Source organism: Argopecten irradians, chromosome 2 (genome assembly GCF_041381155.1).
Source record: "Argopecten irradians isolate NY chromosome 2, Ai_NY, whole genome shotgun sequence".
Taxonomy (NCBI): Eukaryota; Metazoa; Mollusca; class Bivalvia; order Pectinida; family Pectinidae; genus Argopecten; species Argopecten irradians.
Window position 1 is genome coordinate 69,087,690 of NC_091135.1, and position 25,728 is coordinate 69,113,417.

The 25,728-nt window shown below is 36.0% G+C and overlaps 3 protein-coding genes across 3 annotated transcripts; all 3 read left to right on the forward strand.

The window, feature by feature from the left end:
• Positions 1–285: 285 nt before the first annotated feature.
• LOC138317074 (mucin-5B-like) lies at positions 286–3,382 on the forward strand. Its single transcript, XM_069258696.1, has 2 exons — positions 286–969; positions 2,510–3,382. Exons 1-2 carry the CDS (start codon positions 357–359, stop codon positions 3,220–3,222), a joined length of 1,326 nt encoding a protein of 441 aa, XP_069114797.1. The 5' UTR covers positions 286–356; the 3' UTR covers positions 3,223–3,382.
• A 3,510-nt stretch (positions 3,383–6,892) lies between these two features.
• On the forward strand, positions 6,893–10,933 carry LOC138316813 (mucin-2-like). The gene is made up of 4 exons (XM_069258470.1): positions 6,893–6,953; positions 7,764–8,631; positions 9,171–9,325; positions 10,704–10,933. Exons 1-4 carry the CDS (start codon positions 6,893–6,895, stop codon positions 10,931–10,933), a joined length of 1,314 nt encoding a protein of 437 aa, XP_069114571.1.
• Positions 10,934–15,906: 4,973 nt separating this feature from the next.
• Positions 15,907–18,886, forward strand: LOC138317075 (uncharacterized). The gene is made up of 3 exons (XM_069258697.1): positions 15,907–16,485; positions 16,738–17,460; positions 17,865–18,886. Exons 1-3 carry the CDS (start codon positions 16,434–16,436, stop codon positions 18,146–18,148), a joined length of 1,059 nt encoding a protein of 352 aa, XP_069114798.1. The 5' UTR covers positions 15,907–16,433; the 3' UTR covers positions 18,149–18,886.
• Positions 18,887–25,728: the final 6,842 nt, after the last annotated feature.

The window sequence follows — 25,728 nt, forward strand, 5'->3', positions numbered from 1 at the left end:
CTATTATACTCTGTGATGATGTCGCGGAACATTTACATCTATCAAAATTATTCAGAATACACTTGCCCTGTATGAGTATTCATGTACGGTTGTTTATCTAGAATTACTCACGCTCTTAAACTATGAAGGAGTTATTTAAATATAAATATCGTTGTAATAAATAGAGAATATATGTGCTAAAAGCGTTTCTATTGTACAAAAGTAAACTGATGGCTCAACATTCCTCTGGAAATTAATCGCATAATTACATTTGTTCTTAATCAGTTAATTTTTTCACAGGTTCTTGCAATGCTCCTGGACCTGCCTTTCCGCTATATAATTGGCCTCTACATCAACAATCCAGTGTGTACGAGACCATGGAGGGTATTACACAGGACCCGACCCAATCCGGTATTCAATACAAGGAAGCACTCTACAGCAGTATCGACACAGTCTTCTTCGACGGCCTCAACTCGGTTGATGTAAACGTTGGACCTCACAGCTTTGAAGAACGAGACGACTACACCTTTACATTTTACATGAAACCATCAAATATTGTCGTACGGGATAGATGTCTAATGCATTACCAAAGTACTGGCGGGACGACGTCTGTCAAGATGGTTCTACACCAGGGAACAGACCTACACATCTACCGCACACTAAACACGGGTGCGTCGGAGTCGCTGTACTTTACAGGGACGGTTCAGACAAACCAGTGGCAGCTCTTCGCGGTTGCGGTGGATAATAGCATGGGCAAGATAGCAGTCATCGTACTCAGTGTTGTAAAGGAAGAGCTTATAGGAGAGAAGAAACAAGCGTTTCAAACACCCGGCGTCCTCCGAATTGGCGGCTGTTTTGACAATAGTTTCCCCTCTTATACTGGCTCCGTCACATGCCTTTCCTTATTCGACGACAAGCTGCATGAGTCTGATTTGCATGATGTCGATGAAGCCTGCGAGGAAAGCACATATGTCTGCTATGCCTCTACCCGTGAGTGTATTTATTAGTCTTATCAAGTATTCATATGAATCTTCAGATCAGTTTAATATCGAAATCCAACAGGTGCACCGACTGAGGCAATTACTGGAAACAAACCTAACTTCCCGTGCGATAAAAAAAATCAGGAAAATAAATCCCCGAACAAAAATAAATAGAAAATACGTATATATCCCGACATCAGACTAAACATACGTCTTAATTCCGATCGAAATCCAACAGGTGCACCGACTGAGGCAATTACTGGAAACAAACCTAACTTCCCGTGCGATAAAAAAAATCAGGAAAATAAATCCCCGAACAAAAATAAATAGAAAATACGTATATATCCCGACATCAGACTAAACATACGTCTTAATTCCGATATCAATCAAAAAAATACATCTAAATATAGACATAAGACAGAACATTCGTCTATATCCCGACATCAGACAGAACATACGTATAGATCCCGACATCAGACAACATACGTCTTTATCTCGACACCAGACAGAACATACGTCTAGATCCCGTCAACAGACAGAACATACGTAGATCCTGACATCAGGCTGAACATACGTATATCCCAACATCAGACAGAACATACGTCTTAATTCCGAAATCAAACAGAACATACATCTATATCTAGACATCAGGCAGACCATACGTCAATTTCTCGACATTAGACAGAACATACGTCTATATCTCGACATCACACAGTATATATGTTTCGATCCCGATATCAGACAGAACACACGTCTATATCTAGACATCAGACAAAACATACGTCTAGATCCCGTCTACAGACTGAACATACGTCTGGATCCCGACATCAGGCAGAAATACGTCTATATCTCGACACCAGACAGAAAATACGTCTATATCTCGACACCAGACAGAACAAACGTTAATATTCCGACATCAAACAGAACATACGTCTATATCTTGACACAAGACAGAACATATGTCTTTATTTCGACATCAGACAGAAAATACGTCTAGATTTCGACATCAGACAGAACATTCGTCTAGATCCCGACACCAGACAGAACATACGTCTAGATCCCGACACCAGACAGAACATGCGTCTAAATTTCGTCATCCGACAGAACATGCGTCTAGATCTCGACATCAGACAGAACATTCGTCTAGATCCCGACACCAGACAGAACATACGTCTAGATCCCGACACCAGACAGAACATACGTCTAGATCCCGACACCAGACAGAACCTGCGTCTAGATTTCGGCATTCGACAGAACATGCGTCTAGATCTCGACATCAGACCGATAAAAACGGCTTGACATGTACATCTCCACAAAACAATTTGGTTTACAATATAGTAGTATAATGATTGCAACTTGGTTGGTATTTAATATTTTCTGAACACGTCATGGTATCAAGCACGGCATGAAAACATATACCAGAACCTGTATTGAAATAGATAATACTTAAACACCTCCTCACCTATTTTGATATTATTCAAATGTAAACAAATTTTTTATTTAAAACGAACAGGGGTAATTACTAAACCCATTAACGGTTTTCTCAACAGCCACGCTGACTACAATTTTGAATTCAGCAACATGTCCATCTACTCCGTCTACAGTGACCTCTACTCCGTCTACAGTGACCTCTACTCCGTCTACAGTGACCTCTACTCCGTCTACAGTGACCTCTACTCTATCTACAGTGACCTCTACTCCGTCTACTACTCTATCTACAGTGACCTCTACTCCGTCTACAGTGACCTCTACTCTGTCTACAGTGACCTCTACTCCGTCTACAGTGACCTCTACTCTGTCTACAGTGACCTCTACTCCGTCTACAGTGACCTCTACTCCGTCTACAGAGACCTCTACTCTGTCTACAGTGACCTCTACTCCGTCTACAGTGACCTCTACTCCGTCTACAGAGACCTCTACTCCGTTTACAGTGACCTCTACTCCGTCTTCAGTGATCTCTACTGAGTCGCCACTACATCCTCCACTTTATTTCACCGCCGTAATGTACATAGGTAATGACGTCACATTGGTAGAGTACGTCATGACGCAGGACCTCGTGCCCAACCCTGACCTTCACCTGTATGTAGCAGCGTACCCGGATGTCAGTCTACTCCAGTGTGGTTCCAGTTGTATGATGGACATGACATGTAAATCGTTCAGTATTGAGGAATTGTCGGATGGTCTCGGGACTTGTCGTATCTACAACATAATCATTACAACACACGTGTCCCTCTCACTGTCCGGTTATTATATGAAACAGTGAGACACATAAACGGAGAGGATGGAAATGTTATGGCAACATGAGCGAATGTAACGTCAACAATAACAACTGCAATCTCATATAAAACGTCTTATAGCATTTCATAAAGTGTGTTTTAACGTTTTGTTCTATCTGACTAATATTAAAGATTGTAACAACATTATTTATATATTTAATGATCATTTGAGTGTTGTACAAAAACAGATAAATGAACAAAAAATATATATTTCAATATGATGTATATTGTAAACATTACATTATTGTACACGTATACATTTTTTTTGTTTCTTTATGAATGTCAGTTATGTTTCATCGAGTGAGATGAAAACGAGTGAAAAATATCGAAGTTTACACCTCACTAGGTGAAATATTTCTGGTATTCACCAAGCAAAACAATGATGAGTTAACAATCAAAATGATATTTTTTCTGTCAATATTGCACTCAGATTGGTCAATAGCGAGTGAAAATATCAAAATTTATAGTTTGAAATATATATTGATATATATCGCTATTATGTACACCGAAACCCTTATATTTCACTGCGAAAATGTAAAAAAGTAATATAAAATTTAAAACTTTGTAACATTTTAATGCAGCATCTTATTTAACTTTCGGTTCTAACGTTTGTTTTTTCCGCAATTGTGTATGCTATATAATTAGTGTAATAGCTACGTACCAGAGAAAACTTGATGTTTGATCCTGTCTCATCACTGGTATGGTGCAGCTGAATGACGGACAATGTTGTCTACATTATATCGTACAGTTAACGTGTGATTTGTTTGGTTGATTTTAAATGGTAAAATATGTGTAAAAGTGGATCCTTCAGAAGAAATACACAACTAATACAGAAGATATATTACACCAAATTAAAATTCCATGATGTTTACAGAGCAAGCACACATACTGCCATTGTTTTATCCTGAAAATAAAACTGGTGATTGTAAATAAAGACTGTTTTAGAAAGAAAATGGTTAAACATCCTTCAGTCGTGAAAAAAATACTCCACAATTTCTTTGTTATTTGTCCAGATATCTTAACAGAAATTAATAAGTACATTGATTTTAAACCAGCGTATCAAAGTTATATAGTCCGCTTAACCTGCCTATAATATTAGGCTTTTTAATTTCATTTGATTTGCCTAATAAGTATTAGGCAAAATAATATGTATTAGGCAAAATAAAACAAATAAAAAATCTTATAATACAGGCAGGTTTAGCAGACTAGCTTTCATAAAGTAAAATCCTGTCCAATAATTGAAGCCTGATGGTTGATACCAGCAATGAGACAAACATAATGGATTATTTGGTGCGATAGCTGAACCTCCATACCAGTAATTTTATTGTTCCAGCAGCTCATTACGTTACAGTAAGACAGACATATCGGTATATAATACTTGGTGGTATACAGTAAGACAGACATATCGGTATATAGTGCTTGGTGGTATACAGTAAGACAGACATATCGGTATATAGTGCTTGGTGGTATACAGTAAGACAGACATATCGGTATATAGTACTTGTTGGTATACAGTAAGACAGACATATCGGTATATAGTGCTTGGTGGTATACAGTAAGACAGACATATCGGTATATAGTACTTGTTGGTATACAGTAAGACAGACATATCGGTATATAGTGCTTGGTGGTATACAGTGAGACAGACATATCGGTATATAGTGCTTGGTGGTATACAGTAAGACAGACATATCGGTATATAGTACTTGGTGGTATACAGTAAGACAGACATATCGGTATATAGTGCTTGGTGGTATACAGTGAGACAGACATATCGGTATAAAGTGCTTGGTGGTATACAGTGAGACAGACATATCGGTATATAGTACTTGGTGGTATACAGTAAGACAGACATATCGGTATATAGTGCTTGGTGGTATACAGTGAGACAGACATATCGGTATATAGTGCTTGGTGGTATACAGTGAGACAGACATATCGGTATATAGTACTTGGTGGTATACAGTAAGACAGACATATCGGTATATAGTACTTGGTGGTATACAGTAAGACAGACATATCGGTATATAGTACTTGGTGGTATACAGTGAGACAGACATATCGGTATATAGTACTTGGTGGTATACAGTAAGACAGACATATCGGTATATAGTATTTGGTGGTATACAGTAAGACAGACATATCGGTATATAGTACTTGGTGGTATACAGTAAGACAGCCATATCGGTATATAGTACTTGGTGGAAAGGGTATAGGAGATATTTAAATTGGTGTAGAGAGCTGTGGTTGTTAGTAAAGAAGATCATGGGATTCAATGATTGGACTTAAGTCTTTTACTATGTCTACTTGAGTAAATTCACACTTCAGAATGATTTTTTTTCTTTGATTTTTTGTTTATTTTTATGGTGGAGTGCTTTACTCAAAGTTGAGTAACTTGTCAACTTTGAGTCAATTATTAGACTTGAGCAAAAAAAATAAAAATACCTGAGAACAGTTTTATGGTACAAGGCGCTGCTCGTGTTTTCTAAAATACACAAGGAATCATATTCAGATATATTATGTACATATTATACTGTACGTTATGTTTATTTTACTTATTGTAATAATGAACAGAAAAATAAAACTGAATAAAAACAGAATATGATAAAGGGTTGCTTACAACATGTAGAGTAAAACGTTTCAAACAAATAGCTAGTCTACTTCCTTACAATGTTTCGAGTATCTTGTAAAGCTTCTCAGTATGAGGATATGAAGGACATTCCACACATGGTGTACTAAACTAGGTAACATTCCGAAGCTCTTTGCTTACTTTAGTGAGCCCAATTAAGGAAATACCTGTCCTCCATACCAAGCATATGAAAGAGTATGGTTCTGTCATATATCATGATTTATGAAAACTGTTTGCTAATGATATCGTATGTAACATGTCAAGCGCAATACAACTCTTTAAATACTAATCAACGTACTATTAGTTTTAATACATTTTATTATATTAACCTCTCATACATACACATACATTCGAAGTCAGGATTGGACGACAAGCCTATAGCTTATATTAATTCGTCTCCTAAATGATAAAAAGTCACTTAAGATAATTACTTTAACTTGACAGAAGGTGGTGTATAAAGTAATGGTCACGACACGTATAAATAAAATGATTGGATACAAATTCACAGCTTAGTAGCCTCATTCAGAAACACCTATTTCTATAAAGGTGAGATGTCCTAGTTGTAAGATCTTTGTAATTACCCGGATGTCATAGTAGACGTTTCAGTATCGATCTCCAGCTTTAATGTTATACATATATGTAGTAACAATATGTAAACACAACATTATGGTAGTATTATGACTATCTGGTATATTTCCCTGTCAATCTGTACTTATAAATATGAGTAATTGATCAACTTACTTAAACCCAGTACTAGACCGATTATCCTATACAAACATCGTGTGTTATCACTATAACCCAGTTGAAACACTCCCCGTTGTACAACTACTCATTAGCCTAATGGTAATCCAATACAAACCATGCCTTCACGGACCATACTGGATATACTAACGTCTGCTATCTAACCTGTTTGAAGTTCCGCTAACACGACCTTTGCATCGGCTATCAACAATAGACTAATCAAGGTGAGTATCGTCAACTCTAACTAAAACTGCTCTCCTTCTAGTCCTACTTATGCAGAACCAAAAATGTCGAGATGTCCCCACTTCGGACTGGTCCTGTTCGGTCTCATCGGCACGGCTTGGAGCGGTAAGATGTTACTGTTTCTGAATTTTCTCAGAACGTTTAATATTTACAAAATAGAAGTTTAAAGAAGGAACATACAAAACTATTTATTACGATGTTCTCTAGTTCTCAAGTTCACAAATCGCCATGTATACGTACTAAAATGTTCATTGAAAGTGCTCCATTGAATATGATGATTTTAAAATACGAGATAGACCTAATGCTAGAGATAGCTCAGATGACATTTTTATTTTTAAACCACTAAACTGTACATTTACTGCCAGTAAATGATTAGGTTATTAGAAATAACATCGATACATTTTAACATGACATTAATATATTTCTAGTTAAGGAATGTCTTCAGTACCAGTGGTATCTCTCCGATTAATTCTAACAAAAATATTGTATTTGATAAATAATCTCACACTACACATTTACATCAAAGTTGAACAAGAAATTCCTTTATCATCTTTTAATTTTTTTCAGTGAATTTAATGCAGCAAGATTTAGACGTAGTTCAGCTTCCCGAGGAAAATATTAACATCCAAACTATCACAGTACCGCAAACTACGACCACAGAATCACAAACTACGAGCACCACAGAACCGCAAACTAAAACCACCGCGAAATCTCAAATTATATCCACCACACAACCGAAAACTACGACCACCACAGAACCGGAAAAATGACTACAGCGGTACTAGAAATAAACTCTATCTCTAAACAGGGGTCTTCTACCGCCGCGATATCAGACTGGAGAAACAAGTGAAAATGTGGACAAAGCAAAATCTAAGGGGGATTATACAATTACCAAAGTATATACTACAACCACAGGATATGAACCAGCAGGAACAATATTAACAACAACAACAACAAAAACAACAAAAACAACGGCGGCAGCAACAACAACAACAACAACAACAACAACAACAACAACAACAACAACAACGGCAACAACAACAACAACAAAAATAACAACAACAACAACAACAACAAATACACTAACTGAGGGATTTACGTCTTCAACAACCAAATTACAAATGTCTACAGCAAACGAGGCAGCGACAAATACAACAAATATAGCTGTAACAACAACATTAGCCGGAGCATCAGGAACTGCAATGACAACATCAGCGTCAACATCTAATTTACTAACAACTTCAACAACTACATCACCAGTAACTACAACAACTACATCACCAACAACTACATCACCAACAACTACATCACCAACAACTACATCTCCAACAACTACATCACCAACGACTATATCACCAACAACTACATCACAAACGACTACATCACCAACAACTACAACAACTTCGACACCAACAACTACAACAACTATATTACCAACAACTACATCACCAACAACTACATCACCAACAACTACATCACCAACAACTACATCACCAACAACTACAACAACTACATCACCAACAACTACAACAACTACATCACCAACAACTACATCATCAACAACTACAACAACTACACCACCAACAGCTACAACAACTACATCACCAACAATTACAACAACTACATCACCAACAATTACAACAACTACATCACCAACAATTACAACAACTACATCACCAACAATTACAACAACTACATCACCAACAATTACAACAACTACATCACCAACAACCTCAACAACTATATTACTAACAACTACATCACCAACAACTACAGCAACGTCGTCACCAACAACTACAACAACTACATCACCAACAATTACAACAACTACATCACCAACAATTACAACAACTACATCACCAACAATTACAACAACTACATTACCAACAACTACAACATCTACATCACCAACAATTACAACAACTACATCTCCAACAATTACAACAACTACATCACCAACAACTACATCACCAACAACTACAACAACTACATCACCAACAAATATATCACCGACAACTACATCACCAATAACTACATCACCAACAATTACATCCTCAACAACTATAACAATAACTACATCACCAACAATTACATCATCAACAACTACAACAATAACTACATCACCAACAACTACAACAACTACATCTCCAACAATTACAACAACTACATCACCAACAATTACAACAACTACATCACCAACAATTACAACAACTACATCACCAACAATTACAACAACTACATCACCAACAACTACAACAACTACATCACCAACAACTACAACAACTACATCACCAACAACTACAACAACTACACCACCAACAGCTACAACGACTACATCATCAACAACTTCAACGACTACATCACCAACAACTACATCACCAACAACTACATCACCAACAACTACATCACCAACAACTACATCACCAACAATTACAACAACTACATTACCAACAATTACAACAACTACATCACCAACAGTTACAACAGCTACATCACCAACAATTACAACAACTACATCACCAACAATTACAACAACTACATCACCAACAATTACAACAACTACATAACCAACAACTACATCACCAAGAACTACATCACCAACAATTACAACAACTACATCACCAACAATTACAACAACTACATCACCAACAACTACATCACCAACAACTACATCACCAACAATTACAACAACTACATTTCCAACAATTACAATAACTACATCACCAACAGTTACAACAGCTACATCACCAACAATTACAACAACTACATCACCAACAATTACAACAACTACATCACCAACAATTACAACAACTACATTACCAACAATTACAACAACTACATCACCAACAATTACAACAACTACATCACCAACAGTTACAACAACTACATCACCAACAGTTACAACAACTACATTACCAATACTTACAACAACTACATCACCAACAATTACAACAACTACATCGCCAATAATTACAACAACTACATCGCCAATAATTACAACATCTACATCACCAACAATTACAACAACTACATTACCAACAACAACAACAACTACATCGCCAACAATTACAACATCTACATCACCAACAATTACAACAACTACATCACCAACAATTACAACAACTACATCACCAACAATTACAACAACTACATCGCCAATAATTACAACAACTACATCGCCAACAATTACAACATCTACATCACCAACAATTACAACAACTACATTACCAACAATTACAACAACTACATCGCCAACAATTACAACATCTACATCACCAACAATTACAACAACTACATCACCAACAATTACAACAACTACATCGCCAACAATTACAACAACTACATTACCAACAATTACAACAACTACATCGCCAACAATTACAACATCTACATCACCAACAATTACAACAACTACATCACCAACAACCTCAACAACTATATTACTAACAACTACATCACCAACAACTACAGCAACGTCGTCACCAACAACTACAACAACTACATCACCAACAATTACAACAACTACATCACCAACAATTAAAACAACTACATCACCAACAATTACAACAACTACATCTCCAACAATTACAACAACTACATCACCAACAACTACATCAACAATTACATCATCAACAACTACAACAATAACTACATCACCAACAACTACAACAACTACATCTCCAACAATAACAACAACTACATCACCAACAATTACAACAACTACATCTCCAACAATTACAACAACTACATCACCAACAATTACAACAACTACATCACCAACAACTACAACAACTACATCACCAACAACTACAACAACTACATCACCAACAACTTCAACAACTACACCACCAACAGCTACAACGACTACATCATCAACAACTTCAACGACTACATCACCAACAACTACATCACCAACAACTACATCACCAACAACTACATCACCAACAATTACAACAACTACATTACCAACAATTACAACAACTACATCACCAACAGTTACAACAGCTACATCACCAACAATTACAACAACTACATCACCAACAATTACAACAACTACATCACCAACAATTACAACAACTACATAACCAACAACTACATCACCAAGAACTACATCACCAACAATTACAACAACTACATCACCAACAATTACAACAACTACATCACCAACAACTACATCACCAACAACTACATCACCAACAATTACAACAACTACATTTCCAACAATTACAATAACTTATCACCAACAGTTACAACAGCTACATCACCAACAATTACAACAACTACATCACCAACAATTACAACAACTACATCACCAACAATTACAACAACTACATCACCAACAATTACAACAACTACATCACCAACAATTACAACAACTACATCACCAACAATTACAACAACTACATTACCAACAATTACAACAACTACATCACCAACAATTACAACAACTACATCACCAACAATTACAACAACTACATCACCAACAATTACAACAACTACATCACCAACAACTACAACAACTACATCACCAACAATTACAACAACTACATCACCAACAATTACAACAACTACATCACCAACAATTACAACAACTACATCACCAACAATTACAACAACTACATCACCAACAATTACAACAACTACATTACCAACAAATTACAACAACTACATCACCAACAATTACAACAACTACATCACCAACAATTACAACAACTACATCACCAACAATTACAACAACTACATCACCAACAATTACAACAACTACATCACCAACATTACAACACTACATCACCAACAATTACAACAACTACATCACCAACAATTACAACAACTACATCACCAACAATTACAACAACTACATCACCAACAATTACAACAACTACATCACCAACAATTACAACAACTACATCACCAACAATTACAACAACTACATTACCAATAATTACAACAACTACATCGCCAACAATTACAACAACTACATCACCAACAATTACAACAACTACATTACCAACAATTACAACAACTACATTACCAACAATTACAACAACTACATCACCAACAATTACAACAACTACATCACCAACAATTACAACAACTACATCACCAACAATCACCAACAATTACAACAACTACATCACCAACAATTACAACAACTACATCACCAACAATTACAACAACTACATAACCAACAACTACATCACCAAGAACTACATCACCAACAACTACAACAACTACATTACCAACAACAACATCACCAAGAACAACACTAACGTCATCACCAACATCTAGTGTCCCAGTAACTACAACAGTTACGACACAAGCATTAACAACCATAATATCTCCTACTACCATAACCTCCACGGAACAAACGACTTCAACACCAATAAGTGCATCCCCAATTACAACATCGACCGTACAGACAAGTACAACAACCATAGACTCCACAGTGGAACCCTTAACATTAACTGTTACTCAACCGACATCTGTAGTTCTTTATCCAACCAACGGGACAACTGGTGGGAACTAATTCTTTATCCGACTAGGAGTCAACGTGACAGTGATATCACCTCCCGCAGACCAACACCATGCCACTGGTACAGTCCGTTGTGATGAAATATGTGGTACACAGCCCGGCTGTTTATCCTTAACGTACTCTACAACACACAATTGTTCTTTGTTCCACCAGAGGTTACCGTCAACTTATCACATAGTGCAATATAACACTAACTATTACGAGTTTGTGTAGGATCTGGATTGCTAGGGTCAGAAATTCATCTGTGTTTATGTTCGGTATGTTGGATGTTAATGTCAGGTCTTATCAGGACAATATACATGTATGGCATCCTCGATACTCTAGGGCTTCCGATCACTTACGATCTCTACACCCCTGGACTATCTCATAGTAAAACTGGAGGCAACAGAATAGAACAGGTAACTTAGTCATTTGATGTACATCAAAAGAGCCGTATAACGGTACACTGTGGTTGACTGTGTGACTTTGATGTTAGGCGTCGCTCTCTCTGTAGTCTTCAAAGGAAATCTTTGCTAGCCTGTGATTGGTCAAATGTTTTCAGCTGAGCTGCCTTCAATTTCACTATGAGATAGTCCAGGGGTGTAGAGATCGTAAGTGATCGGAAGCCCTGGAGTATCGAGGATGCATGTATGGAAGCTGGGTAATATGTTTTATGGGTGCTGTTATATTATTTGTTCGTATAATTATTCTATAGGTTGATTGTTAAGAGAACGCAAGTCCTAGAGGCTAAAATTGTGACAAAGCCATGCAAAACCTTTTCTATGGGCTACAGATTTACCTGACTCTGTCATTGCATTGGCCGCTAATGACACTTAGATTAATCTTTGTGAACAGGACGAAGATGCTCTCTAGAATCACTCAGTACTACTGAAATAAATTCTTTTGTGTAATGATAATTTGATTACAACATGCGCATTTTATTAAAATCAATATTTTAATTTTTTATGTCAATGAACATTTTTCTTAGAAATACAATAATTAAGTTATTTCAATATAAAACTGTTTTTGTAGTATACACAACCAAAAGACGCAGAATAAAATGACAGTTTTGAGGTTTAATAGTTGACATAATTTATATTATTTTTTTCTGTCCTTTTTGTGAAATGATATCAGATTTGTTCGGAGCGTCTTAACATGACTTACAAAATATGTGCTGTTCTTAGTATCAACATTCATTTTGGCGCAATCTTTTGCTAAGTTGCAAAATGAAAAAAATCGTAATAAAAATTTCTGTTATTATAAAATACAGAAAAAATAATATATTATCGAAAATTTCACGTGAGCACTCCACTAATAGTACTTGATATTTCACTTACCTGGATTATATAACGTATATGCAGCAAAGGTACGATTTTCTTTGGAATGATTTTTAAGAACATTTCATAGAAATCTAAGGTAATTAAAGGGAGAGATCTATACTACTATGACGTAACGTGTGTTTCACGTTTAGATATGACCGACGATTTCCCGTCGATAAGACACGTTCAGTTCCGATTGTGATTGCACGAGATTTGTTGTATCTCATTCACTATTGTCTCTATTTTTATTGTTTCAGTATTGAAAGATTGTGAATATGCCTACACTTAAATACCTATTACATTTAGTTCTGTTTCATTTATTTCTGTTTGAGTGAATATGCCTACACTTAAATACCTATTACATTTAGTTCTGTTTGAGTGAATATGCCTACACTTAAATACCTATTACATTTAGTTCTGTTTGAGTGAATATGCCTACACTTAATACCTATTACATTTAGTTCTGTTTGAGTGAATATGCCTACACTTAAATACCTATTATACATTTAGTTCTGTTTGAGTGAATATGCCTACACTTAAATACCTATTACATTTAGTTCTGTTTGAGTGAATGCCTACATATGCCTATACACTTAAATACACTATTACATTTAGTTCTGTTTGAGTGAATATGCCTACACTTAAATACCTATTACATTTAGTTCTGTTTGAGTGAATATGCCTACACTTAAATACCTATTACATTTAGTTCTGTTTGAGTGAATATGCCTACACTTAAATACCTATTACATTTAGTTCTGTTTGAGTGAATATGCCTACACTTAAATACCTATTACATTTAGTTCTGTTGAGTGAATATGCCTACACTTAAATACCTATTACATTTAGTTCTGTTTGAGTGAATATGCCTACACTTAAATACCTATTACATTTAATTCTGTTTGAGTGAATATGCCTACACTTAAATACCTATTACATTTAATTCTGTTTGAGTGAATATGCCTACACTTAAATACCTATTACATTTAATTCTGTTTGAGTGAATATGCCTACACTTAAATACCTATTACATTTAATTCTGTTTGAGTGAATATGCCTACACTTAAATACCTATTACATTATTCTGTGAGTGAATACATTTAGTTCTGTTGATGTAAATACCTATTACATTTGTGAGTGAATATGCCTACACTTAAATACCTATTACATTTAGTTCTGTTTGAGTGAATATGCCTACACTTAAATACCTATTACATTTAGTTCTGTTTGAGTGAATATGCCTACACTTAATGTGTTTGAGTGAATATGCCTACACTTAAATACCTATTACATTTATTCTGTTGAGTGAATATGCCTACACTTAAATACCTATTACATTTAGTTCTGTTGAGTGAATATGAGTGAGTGAATATGCCTACACTTAAATACCTATTACATTTAGTTCTGTTTGAGTGAATATGCCTACACTTAAATACCTATTACATTTAGTTCTGTGTGAGTGAATATGCCTACACTTAAATACCTATTACATTTAGTTCTGTGTGAGTGAATATGCCTACACTTAAATACCTATTACATTTAGTTCTGTGTGAGTGAATATGCCTACACTTAAATACCTATTACATTTAGTTCTGTGTGAGTGAATATGCCTACACTTAAATACCTATTACATTTAGTTCTGTTTGAGTGAATATGCCTACACTTAAATACCTATTACATTTAATTCTGTTTGAGTGAATATGCCTACACTTAAATACCTATTACATTTAATTCTGTTTGAGTGAATATGCCTACACTTAAATACCTATTACATTTAATTCTGTTTGAGTGAATATGCCTACACTTAAATATACCTATTACATTTAGTTCTGTTTGAGTGAATATGCCTACACTTAAATACCTATTACATTTAGTTCTGTTTGAGTGAATATGCCTACACTTAAATACCTATTACATTTAGTTCTGTTTGAGTGAATATGCCTACACTTAAATACCTATTACATTTAGTTCTGTTTGAGTGAATATGCCTACACTTAAATACCTATTACATTTAGTTCTGTTTGAGTGAATATGCCTACACTTAAATACCTATTACATTTAGTTCTGTTTGAGTGAATATGCCTACACTTAAATACCTATTACATTTAATTCTGTTTGAGTGAATATGCCTACACTTAAATACCTATTACATTTAGTTCTGTTTGAGTGAATATGCCTACACTTAAATACCTATTACATTTAGTTCTGTTTGAGTGAATATGCCTACACTTAAATACCTATTACATTTAGTTCTGTTTGAGTTATCTTTATATCAATTAACACGACTTATCCATTGTCCAAAGTAAAAAGCTTAAGTACATCCAGTTCACCACCGAATGCATTTGAGGTTGTATTGTGTCAATGGATTACAATAATTTACCATTTATTCGCTAAATGCCATGTTAGAAAGTAACTTATCAATCCATAAGAATGTCTGCTGTTTTATGTAAATGATGCTGACCATTTACCGGTTATAAAAGGCGGAAGGGGACGGGGAATTCACACACCACACAATAGCTAACATCATACGATGCGTAGGAAATGCAATAATTACACTTCAAAAGTAAAGGTCGAACCAACATAGGGTATGGTAATATGCAAATCGTAAGTGCTATGTAATGTCCGACTTTCATCGGGGAGATAGGAAATCCGAAATCAATATAATGGAGAATATTTTACTGAAAAAATCTAAATGTTTTCTGGGTCAAAAATTCTCTTTCCAGGTTCGTGTAAGACAGACGTAGTGTCGACACGATGGAATTAAGGATGATATTATTTATTGTACTTTTAATTAACTGGAGCGTTGGTGAGTATGTTGTTTTGTTTAAGGATCTATTTAGTTACTTTTTAAGATTTAAAAGCCATTTAGGTAAAGATATGTACCAGTAATTCTTTCTATGATAAGATAAAAATAAATTGTGTTTAGAAATTGCCTTGGCGGTTTGTATTATGATATTTCATGTAAAAGTATATCTTACGTTTGTTTCGTCATTTGCTTGTTATTGTGTTTGGATTAGTGGCCCTCGACACTGATTGCTTGTTATTATGTTTGGATTAGGGACCCTCGACACTGATTCCTTTGGGGCTCCTATTCTTCTTTGGCCTTTGTCAGACAAGACCTTTCTGAGCGAGGTAAGAGAGGGAACACCTCAGAATAACAGTCAGTGTGGAATTCAGTTTGATACGGTCCTTCATACCTACCTGCACTGTCAGCCATTACAGTTTGACGGACAGACACGTCCATATGTGGACATCCACGCCGCACTGTCATTCGGCCAAACAAAGTCCATAGATGATCAGACGTTTTTCACTTTCAGTTTTAATGCCGACCCAGTTACATCAAAGGGGTTTCTGTTGCATTTTCGTGGTGCAGGAATCGGAAATGAACAAACTGAATTTTCTGTTTGGATTGAACAAAACAACACCCTTTGTATATGTTACCTCACAAAGGAAGCCATAGATGTCAGTGCATGTCTCCCCGATGTGGTTCGGCCAGGTGCCTGGCAGTTTGTATCGGCCGGCGTCGCTTTAAGCGATGGACACATTGAAGTGGCAGTCGATGGGCCGTACACCGTAAAGCAGGACAAGCGTCTCGTTTTGACCATTAACATGGATCTTCCTGGAAATATGCGGATCGGATCTGACCACACGGACACATTTAGGTTCCATGGTAGGGTCACGTGTCTTTCCCTATATCTGGGTTCTGTTCCGATCAGTCAGATGATAACCATCCTTAACCGCTGTTTCTGGGGCGTTTCCATATGGAACGTCCTCCCGACAGGTGAGTTCTATTTATGGTAGATTAACTTATATACAGTACATCTACTTATTTTTTTGTGTACAAAAATAATTTTATTATGCAAGGATCTTCTCTGATGAGGTTTCAGTCCCGATAAAGTTTCTTTTCAACTTTGATCAAAGAGTTCAAATGATTTTCAAAATACAATTTTCTCTATTTCTAGCAATTTGCCTTTTTAAAAATGAAGCAATGAATAAGAAATTTCTATTTTGGTCACCATTTAAAAGAGTGTATTTCTGACACTGTGTAGAGGGGTGAATTTCACATTTCTAGTCTTTGCTTTGATTATTTTAATTTTTTTTATCCTGCAGCATTCATTAACAAATAAATATATATATTATTCGAAATAACGGTGTTCGAGATGAGGTATGCTCACATTGTTACAGGACTTCCTGAGACGCCTTCTATCGAAGGCTGCAAGGTAGAAACAAAACGTACCGAGAGAGACGCACATTTCGTTAAGGTTGCTACTGACCGCATCCCTGTAGGGAAAGAGACAGAAAACATAACAACAAACACTGTGTATCGCTGTGTGGCCAGCTGTTCCCGCCTCTCTACTTGCCAATCATGCGTCTTTGTTACGCCCTCAACCTGTTTATTGTATGACGTAAAGTACAACGCGGGAAATTTGAAATCGATGGCTAAACATATCTACTACCATCGTCGGTAAGCATTGCTATACAGACTCTGATGGAATATGTTCAACAGGAAAGTGACAGCAATTGTAATGGTTGGTTATACTAGGATAAGGAGAGATAGGGAGAGAGAGTGGGGTTACACGGTGAGATCTACAGGAAATGAAATTAACGTATTTTGCATCCATTTGAAGTAGAATCATTTTTTCCATGTAAGAGAAACCTCTGACCTTATTTATGGTTACCTATCCGATTGGTATCTATTTCATAATAATTCTCCTTATTTGCATACACTAAGGCCATGACAAGCTTAACTTTATAGCAAAAGGTGTATTTAAATTTTCTACAAAGATAAGCATACATACATCAACCATTGGGAATTACTGAGTGGATTGTCAATGGGTGAATACCTAATTAGGACTTTTTAGGTATTGATACTATGGATGATGGTATTCCCTTCATGACATATGATCACACTTCCTTATTATACTGTTAACAAAACAAAAACTATATCACTACATTTATATAACAGTTGGTATTATTGTCATTGTTTCTAAAAAGATATGGTCTTTTTTAATTTTCTTTATACTGAAACAAACGTATACCTTTATATTATAATAATATAGTCAATCACTTCATTTGTACATATTTACATGTTGTTAACTGGACGGAACTTACATAAGCATTGCCTGTTATGTAGACTTACTTCAATGTACTTGAAATAATTTTTGTTGAAATGAAACTGAAATTTAGAACATGATTATAATGTACCAAAACAATATGGACTTATTATTTATTTCGGCCATTCAGGTATAGCGACCATTTCAGCCCCAATAGACGTATAGGCCTGGTGTTATCGTGTTCTAGATCAACACAAATCATACTGTATCATAAACCAAGCCGACATAATACTAAGTGGAAATCAAAATGGACGACAACGCATCGGAAACTTACATGTATATATATATTTATATATGTAAAACAAACGCATCGAAAATATATTAAGAGGTCCCACTTTGTAAAAGAATCCAACTAGCTGACATTTCAATGTCGCTCCTTAAACACCACGTGACTATTTTGCGTCTTTTTTCCGAACTTCTACGAAAACGGGATAAGAAATTTTCGTAAACTCCCGTTCGGCAACAACCGCAATAGCAGCCAGTTTAAAATGAAGGCATATTTAAAAGCACTTCAGCACCTGTTGAAACCAATACAAGTAAGAATTCATTGTACACTGTAAATTGTCTTGGGATAGCTTGATTTTAATTATATCTACAAATAGTTTATATAATTGGCCTATGTTACTCAACTCGTTGAAGCTAGTTAGGTATACTGAGGCTTTAAACATATCATGTGTATGATAGCCTGGAAGGGCATGTGGACTATAAATTCATTTATTTCACTTATTGATATTCCTCATATATATAGTGCATAAAGGTTTTCCTTTCCTGTGATATATAGTATAATTGTTTTTATAATTGATTAGGTTTTTTATCACCCAAACAAATATGTTTGCCTTTGATATACTTTTTATATGTTCTCTGATAAAAAATAACAACTATGAAAGTGAATACGTCAGATATTTCACTGGAATTGGAAGGTAATGGAAATAACCCCAGGGAAATAACCCTTTGGAAGCTCCGCACGTGACCTAAAGTGGACGTAGTCTTCAACTTAACAAACAATGGCATAATGTTGCTTAATGTTTTTTTCGACAAAAATACTACAAATAACAAAATTTTTAAAGTGTGTCATATACTCGACAATGGTTTTATCTCAATGACTGCAGTCTGACGGATTTAGCAACATTGTTAATTGGCAAATATCCTGACGAGTTTTTAAATAGCTGTAATGTTAGCCTCTTGATGTTGAAAAGAGCATGAATTTCTTTGAATTCTGCTTGGTATTATAAAATAATTGTCCCTATGTGTCGGAATACAACTCGAATTTTCTCCGTGGAAATACTGATTTTCGCTCGGGCTTTGCCAATGAGAAAATAACTCTTTCCATGGAGACAACTTTATATGTATAATGCATCAGCAATGATGAGATGTTCATGAGCATTGTATACCTTCGTATATATTGACCGCCCGTATTTCACCCGCTGCCATTTATACAAATATTGGCAGGATAACAAACCAACAGTTTATACTCGCTGTAACGAGGGCAACTCTGTAGTAATACCATTTGTAATAACCACAAGAAACACAAGTTTAATTGGACCAGGAGCTCAAGAAGGATTAGCAAACAAGTGATTGATATCAGTAACTTTTCGTAAATTATGAATACAATTGTTTACTTCATTTCTATTTCCACTTTTTAAAAACCAAATAGTTCATATTTTTTTACAATATGTCTCCGTTGCCAAATGTCGATAGAGATAGGTGAGACGAATTGCGTACTGTAGGACCTAATTGAATTAAATAGATGGTTGACATGAGATATGGTTTGGTTCCATAATACAAACATCCCATGTACAATTATTGTTCTTTAAGGGAGACCTCTTTCAATGTGCTGTAAAAACAATATTGTACTTTCTTAATTTTTAGATTGGTATATACATGCATATATAGGCAGAAAGAACAAATATGTAACTTGCGAACAAGACTTACTTAACTGGAAATTACTTCCTTGACCCTCTTTTATAATAATAGAGAGACATGAAATAAAACAAGCCATTGTTGTTATCATTTATTTACATTGTCGCAATATCAGTAGTTACTTATATTGTATTGTGTATTGTACATGGAATATATAACTAACGGCTTGTATCCGTATTTGACTCTACTGTTGTTGGAGCATACTTCGAACTAAATACGATGACCCGATGTATTCAGATACTGTCTTGTCTGTTCTCTGTATTTTCCATTACATCACCTCGCTGTCAATAGTCACTATAGCCAACCATGGTACGCTCTATAGCGTTCACACAACGACGCAGTGAGTACCGATTACATACCTTAATACCTCGCCGTGCATGTAATGCACGTGAACGTATTAGCAATACGGAACTTCAGCGAGATCGATCGGTGCATTCTTATCACAAGTTTCTTGGGGGGATTTCACTTGAGGATGTGTTGAATGATATTCAAAAGCTGAAAATAACTGACCAAATAAACGCAATACAGATAACCGAGAACAGATGTGTAATAACGTGTTTAAACAATGACATAAAACAAACCTTATTGATCAACGCTGTAGAGATAAAACATCAGCCCGTAAAACGGAGTAGAGATAAAACATCAGCCCGTAAAACGGAGTAGAGATAAAACATCAGCCCGTAAAACGGAGTAGAGATAAAACATCAGCCCGTAAAATGGTGTAGAGATAAAACATCAGCCCGTAAAACGGAGTAGAGATAAAACATCAGCCCGTAAAACGGTGTAGAGATAAAACATCAGCCCGTAAAACGGTGTAGAGATAAAACATCAGCCCGTAAAACGGTGTAGAGATAAAACATCAGCCCGTAAAACGGTGTAGAGATAAAACATCAGCCCGTAAAACGGTGTAGAGATAAAACATCAGCCCGTAAAACGGTGTAGAGATAAAACATCAGCCCGTAAAACGGAGTAGAGATAAAACATCAGCCCGTAAAACGGAGTAGAGATAAAACATCAGCCCGTAAAACGGAGTAGAGATAAAACATCAGCCCGTAAAACGTGTAGAGATAAAACATCAGCCCGTAAAACGGAGTAGAGATAAAACATCAGCCCGTAAAACGGAGTAGAGAAAAACTCACAAAGATAAAAACATCAGCCGTAAAACGGGTAGAGATAAAACATCAGCCCGTAAAACGGAGTAGAGATAAAACATCAGCCCGTAAAACGGAGTAGAGATAAAACATCAGCCCTAAAACGGTAGAGATAAAACATCAGCCCGTAAAACGGAGTAGAGATAAAACATCAGCCCGTAAAACGGTGGTAGAGATAAACATCAGCCGTAAAACGAGTAGAGATAAAACATCAGCCCGTAAAACGGTAGAATAAAAACGCCCGGTAGAGATAAAACATCAGCCCGTAAAACGGAGTAGAGATAAAACATCAGCCCGTAAAACGGTGTAGAGATAAAACATCAGCCCGTAAAACGGAGTAGAGATAAAACATCAGCCCGTAAAACGGAGTAGAGATAAAACATCAGCCCGTAAAACGGAGTAGAGATAAAACATCAGCCCGTAAAACGGAGTAGAGATAAAACATCAGCCCGTAAAACGGAGTAGAGATAAAACATCAGCCCGTAAAACGGAGTAGAGATAAAACATCAGCCCGTAAAACGGAGTAGAGATAAAACATCAGCCCGTAAAACGGAGTAGAGATAAAACATCAGCCCGTAAAACGGTGTAGAGATAAAACATCAGCCCGTAAAACGGTGTAGAGATAAAACATCAGCCCGTAAAACGGTGTAGAGATAAAACATCAGCCCGTAAAACGGAGTAGAGATAAAACATCAGCCCGTAAAACGGAGTAGAGATAAAACATCAGCCCGTAAAACGGTGTAGAGATAAAACATCAGCCCGTAAAACGGTGTAGAGATAAAACATCAGCCCGTAAAACGGTGTAGAGATAAAACATCAGCCCGTAAAACGGAGTAGAGATAAAACATCAGCCCGTAAAACGGTGTAGAGATAAAACATCAGCCCGTAAAACGGAGTAGAGATAAAACATCAGCCCGTAAAACGGAGTAGAGATAAAACATCAGCCCGTAAAACGGAGTAGAGATAAAACATCAGCCCGTAAAACGGTGTAGAGATAAAACATCAGCCCGTAAAACGGAGTAGAGATAAAACATCAGCCCGTAAAACGGAGTAGAGATAAAACATCAGCCCGTAAAACGGAGTAGAGAAAACGGTAACAAATATTACAATTAAAGATTCTCCGTATGAACGCCTCTCACATGTCGCAATTTGGACAACTAGTCTCGGGTAGCATTAGGAGAGGTACAATTCGTGGTACAAAAATCGAAAACGGTACAAGATATCTAAACATAATAGGATGCGTTCCTATTCTGCTGTTAAGAACGTCGATTGGACGTTTTGATGTTCGCATTTTGGCGAACAACAACAAAACACCGTGTTTCCATTGCAATCCTAATCAAGAACCCCGGTTATGTCATTATTGCAAACGTCCCGGACACATCCCAATCTGAGTGTAAACAGCAGGAAACAGACCTTTATGGTGAATATGCTGAGGAAATCAGGGAAGGTAAAGAAGCAGAAGCAGATGTAACTCATTGTGATAACGAGGCGCCTTCAAAAACTACCAATGCCGAGACAAGTTTCCTCATCAATTCCTCATCAAACGCAAAACGCTTGCAATTTAAGAATAAAAACGTTATTAATTCTTCCATTTCCGGTGATACTTTAACCGATATTGACCAAATTTAAGAAAACTCTGAAAAACATATGTCCGAAAATACTGTTGTCAAAAACGTCACTATCTGTTTATGGACAAATGACACATCAAAAAATAGAGCCAGTACTGATGAAATAAGTGTCGACCTAACATCTGCAATCAGCAAAATCGAAAGCCAATTTCCAGATGTACCAATCGGAGTATGTGGTACCTTACCTCGTAAAGGAAAAGATGAAAAGATAGTTTTCCTCAATGAAGTTGCGGAGACAGTTAATAGTTTCGCGAAAAAAATGTGTGACAAAAGATCGATCCTAAACTATATAGATTTACCAGCAGTTTTTACCAAAGAAGGTTAATTGATTGAACCATCATATGACGCCTTTGAATCCTCAGAAGTTCATATAAGCCAAAAGGGTGCCCAGCCAGAAGATGACAGTAAAAATTTCTGATTTCATGAAAACACACATCTCAAGTCAGAATCCAACATGGGAAACTCCACAGGCATGTAGGAAACGGTATCTGAGTTCAACAACGCCTCATTCCGCTGAACGTCAACAGAGTAAAATACAACGCCAGAATACACCAAAGTGAAGTCATGTAAAATTAATTGACCATTGATAACTTAAGTATGGCATTATCAATAGTCTCCATTAATATTAATGGTTTAAGAGACATTAAAATAAGAAACGCCTTTTTCCTTTGGTTAAAGTGAATAGTCGGGCAAAGAAAACCAGTCTAAATGCGTTCATTGGCCTTCCAAAAGTTCTCACATATCAATGCGACGGTTAAGTTCTGCTTAGTTTCCCAGTTCTGACCATTAAAGTAAAGAAAAGTTGAAAGCATTGAAAGCGAGGCTGCGTGGAAATGTAACCACGGACATAGTCAGCTGGGAGGACGTTTTAGGATTGCTATAGTTTTAATAAATTTCTTTGTACGCAGACAGATTTTGACGAAAGATTTTATTTTTCAATTTCATAAGAAATTATACTGGATACATTCACACCATTTTTACCGACTTTAGCTATCCTTGCCCGACTGTTCACTTGCATTACAGGAAACACACTGCTGTGATGATGATGTAAATCGTTGGTCAAAAGAATGGGAAATATTGAGAGGTTGTAAAAGTATATGGAATAATGGAACTTCAGCCTCTCTAGAGGCATTGCTATCCTAGCTAATAAAAACTCTAGATTTAAGATTTCAGAAAAGAGAAGAGATAACGATAGGCGATTGTTAGAATGTAGGATAAATAGTGATGATGTAAACACATGGAACCTCGTTAACATATACGCTCCTAATAATGCGGCGCAGCGAAATCAGTTCAAGAGAAAAATAATAGATAGTCACTCGTGTTCTAGTAGTTATATGTATGCTGGTAATTTCAACTGTACTTTAAACAATAATGTCGACAGATATACACATAAATACTATGACGATTCCACAACTACAACTTTGAATTTTTTTATGGATTCTTTCCAATTGGATATCTGGAGATTACGCAACCCAAATAAATGCGAATTCACCTTTAAACGAGGTAATACGAAATCCAGAATCGACATGTTTCTTGTCAAGTCTAGTATCGAAAGTAATATCATTAACATTAAATACTCCGTTTATCTTTAGTGATCACAATATGATTTCCATAAGAATAAATACTAAAGCGAAACAAAAGGGACCAGGAACATGGAAAATGAATGCTAACACAATAATGAGCGACGCGTTTAAAAAATTCGTTTTAAGCCTTTTGGAGGTACTGGACCTCAAAAAAGATGACTTTAATAACTTACGAGAGTGGTGGGACATAGCTAAAGTTAAAATAAGGGAATTAACAGTAACTATTTCTAAACACTTAAAGAAAACAGATAAAGAAATTACCCAATTAGAAAGAGAATTAGAAGAACTGTCTAAAGAAAATATAGATAGTGTTAAAATTGAACACATTGCAAATATATTGAAGACACAATACATCTACCAAGCTACTGGGATAAGAATCGGAGCAAGAGTACAGGATTTCGAAAAAAATGACATTCGAATAAATATTTTTTGCTCTAGAAAAATCCAAAGCACAGGGGAAAATATGGCATAAAATAAAAACTTCTGAAGGTGAATATGAAGATAATATACGGTCTATACAAAGAGAACAAGTCAAATTCTACAAAAATCTTTTTAGCTCTGAAGGGTGGGATAGAAAAGCTGCAAATTCAATTCTTAATAATGTCGAATTGAAAATTACTAGTGGTGCGGAAGTTCTGAAAAGTATCTCTTCT

Excerpts from the sequence above, each read along its gene's own strand:
- LOC138317074 (XM_069258696.1), top strand. The coding sequence starts at position 357 with ATGGAGGGTATTACACAGGACCCGACCCAATCCGGTATTCAATACAAG. Across the intron at positions 970-2,509 it reads TGTCTGCTATGCCTCTACCC|CCACGCTGACTACAATTTTG; the intron begins GTGAGTGTATTT and ends TTTTCTCAACAG.
- LOC138316813 (XM_069258470.1), top strand. The coding sequence starts at position 6,893 with ATGTCGAGATGTCCCCACTTCGGACTGGTCCTGTTCGGTCTCATCGGC. Across the intron at positions 6,954-7,763 it reads CATCGGCACGGCTTGGAGCG|GATATGAACCAGCAGGAACA; the intron begins GTAAGATGTTAC and ends CTACAACCACAG. Across the intron at positions 9,326-10,703 it reads CAACAACTACATCACCAACA|CTACAACGACTACATCATCA; the intron begins GTTACAACAGCT and ends CACCACCAACAG.
- LOC138317075 (XM_069258697.1), top strand. The coding sequence starts at position 16,434 with ATGGAATTAAGGATGATATTATTTATTGTACTTTTAATTAACTGGAGC. Across the intron at positions 16,486-16,737 it reads TTTAATTAACTGGAGCGTTG|GGACCCTCGACACTGATTCC; the intron begins GTGAGTATGTTG and ends TGTTTGGATTAG. Across the intron at positions 17,461-17,864 it reads ATGGAACGTCCTCCCGACAG|GACTTCCTGAGACGCCTTCT; the intron begins GTGAGTTCTATT and ends ACATTGTTACAG.